Here is a 2,500-nt window from a genome sequence, read left to right as displayed (position 1 = left end):
TTGGCTCCACCCCAGTCCTGCCAGTCCAGGTACTCTCCCTCCTCCAAGACATACTGCCGACCCTCGAAGCCGACACGCTCATAGCCCACCCATCTAACGCAGGAAACAGAGATGGGAAATGTAGTCAGTAGATGCTGATGAGCAATGTTTGTAGTCCTTTAGAAGCTTCATGTTTTGTTTTACCAAGCTGATTGCACAAAGCCCACCCCATGTCTGTGATGTCACTAGATGATGTTAGCCAGGGTCATATTTCGTTTTTTTTAAGGTATATTAGGTTTTACATTCAGAACCACATTTACATTATAAACATGTCCTGATGACTATTTTGTATATTTACAGATAATTACAAGATAATACTTACAGGCCACTTAGAATTTTCATTGATCCTACTGTCTTGAGTGTGTTGGTGTGTGTGCGTATGTGGGGGTTCAGGGGTGTGTGTGTCGCCACGTGTCCTTCGCTGACGTTGAGCACGTCTCCCTGGATCTCCACACACGCCCCCTCCAGGCCCGGCCTCTCATATAGTAAAGCCTAGCATAAGAGGTTGGGCCAGAGGTCAATTACACCAATCAGCAGCAAGCACAGCACGTAAAGAAACCAATCAGAAGCAACGTTTTTACTCAATGAGGAGAAGAAAGACTTCATGACTTGCTACATTCCCAAGAAAGTTTCTAAAACATCATGGGGATTTAAAGGTTAGGGTGATGTTTCTAGATAAAAGAAAAGGGTAAGATAAATACATACATCTCTCATCCATCCAAGAACAATTATGTAATTCAGAAGACACACAAAAGAGGCAGTGTTTCTTAGAATCACCATTAATAATAAATATAATAATAATAATAATAATAGTAATAGTAATAATAATACATTTTATTTGTATAGTGTTTTCTCACATACTCAAAGCACTCAACAGTGTGGAACATTAAAAAAAAAAAAATAAGCCTATACACACAGCCAAGTTCATAACCTAAAATTAAGGTTACAAAATACAGATGCACTTAAGTTAAAACAACAGTCATATAGTAAAGGTACAAATTAAAGGCTTTCCTGAAAATGTGTGTTTTCAGAAGAGACTCACCACTCAACATAGTGAGCAGCTCCGACATACTGAGGGAGATCATTCCACAGGTGTGTATGTGGCATATGTGTTATATTAATTCATATTTCCAGCCAGGAAGAGAAATGCTATAACTAAACATGCCCGAAAGACAGAAACCAATGAATGTTGAACACCCAAGAAGAAACTCTCTTTTCGTGAAGTGCTATGTATTACATGTTTTTTTGTCTAGAAATCTGATTACACATGGATTGAGATACAGTTACACAACAACGCTCCACACACATTTACAAATCCTTCTGCTTTAATAATACTCCCATACCCATGGACTACTCCAACCGACGAGCTGTGATCTCAGCTATACACCATATCACTAGTGCTCCAGCATAGCAGAGCTCCATAGTCAGATTATGGACCATAGGAAGAGGCTAAGACAAGTAACAGACAGGAGGCAATGGAGCACAGAGAGATAAAGCAGGTAACATATCTTACCTTTGCCTCAGTAGGGTTCTCCACCTTCAGCCCACCCTGGAACACAAACAGAAACCATTAAGATCATATTATAAAATCTCACAGTGATCTCTTTCTTTGTCTATCCAAATGTACACACACACGTAGACACATTAGGAACACACATAAAACACACACGTATACACACAGACACACACACACACAAACTCACACACACGCACACACACAGACACACACACACAAACACGCATACATACATTGTTGTTGTACACACATTGATGGTCCATACTACTTTAAGTCACCATGTCAAACTTAAAACATTCTTATAGATATTTTAACAGTGCACAGCACATGCACAACCAAATATTTCAGTCATTGTGTTCTAACTGACTCTTAACACACTCTTAACTTCAAAGTACACCCCCTCCCTCTCCTTCTATATCATATCAAGCTAATACTGATAGTGATTAAGTGGCCATATTACCTACTGTTTATTGTTTACGGAAATGTATCTCTTTATCTGTTTATGAAATTGATGTTTACAAACCAAATGTTCTCCCTCTTATAGCATGACTAACAACAACATGTTTAAAATATATTTTTAATGTATTTTATGTGTACTCGCACGGCCATTGCTAAGCACTGTTTTAGAAGTTTCTGGCACTGATGTTCTGTTTGTGAATCTCCCCAAATATCACAACTGTAAATCACTGTAGACCACTAACATCGGTTCTTACGTCTGAAGAAAAGCCTCGGGCTGGTCTTTTTTGTGAGAAAAGCCTATATGGGAGTTAAAGCATTCTTAAGCATGTCTCTTTCTGATGCCTAAGCTGACAGACAAGCAACACGTTTAAGGAGAGATTACAGGTGTGTGAGCATGTGGGTTTGTATGCCTGAGTGTGTGTATGTGTGTTTACCTGTGTATGAGTATGTAAGTGTGAATGTCTGGGTGAATATGGGCATATATGC

The 2,500-nt window shown here is 39.1% G+C and overlaps 1 protein-coding gene across 1 annotated transcript in view; it reads right to left on the bottom strand.

Moving 5' to 3' along the window:
• LOC105901508 (beta/gamma crystallin domain-containing protein 1-like) overlaps window positions 1-2,500 on the bottom strand; it is a 28,367-nt gene that overhangs the window by 11,327 nt on the left and 14,540 nt on the right. The window contains exons 10-12 of the mRNA XM_042709880.1: window positions 1,553-1,588; window positions 362-531; window positions 1-93 (exon numbers count right to left, since the gene is read on the bottom strand). The exon at window positions 1-93 is cut by the window's left edge and continues 34 nt beyond it. Of these exons, the coding sequence (XP_042565814.1) occupies window positions 1-93; window positions 362-531; window positions 1,553-1,588 (299 nt within the window). The remainder of the gene's footprint in view (window positions 94-361; window positions 532-1,552; window positions 1,589-2,500) is intronic.

This window comes from Clupea harengus, chromosome 15 (genome assembly GCF_900700415.2).
Source record: "Clupea harengus chromosome 15, Ch_v2.0.2, whole genome shotgun sequence".
NCBI lineage: Eukaryota > Metazoa > Chordata > Actinopteri > Clupeiformes > Clupeidae > Clupea > Clupea harengus.
Note: the sequence above shows the minus strand (reverse complement) of the source record. Positions and strands in the feature narration are given on the sequence as shown.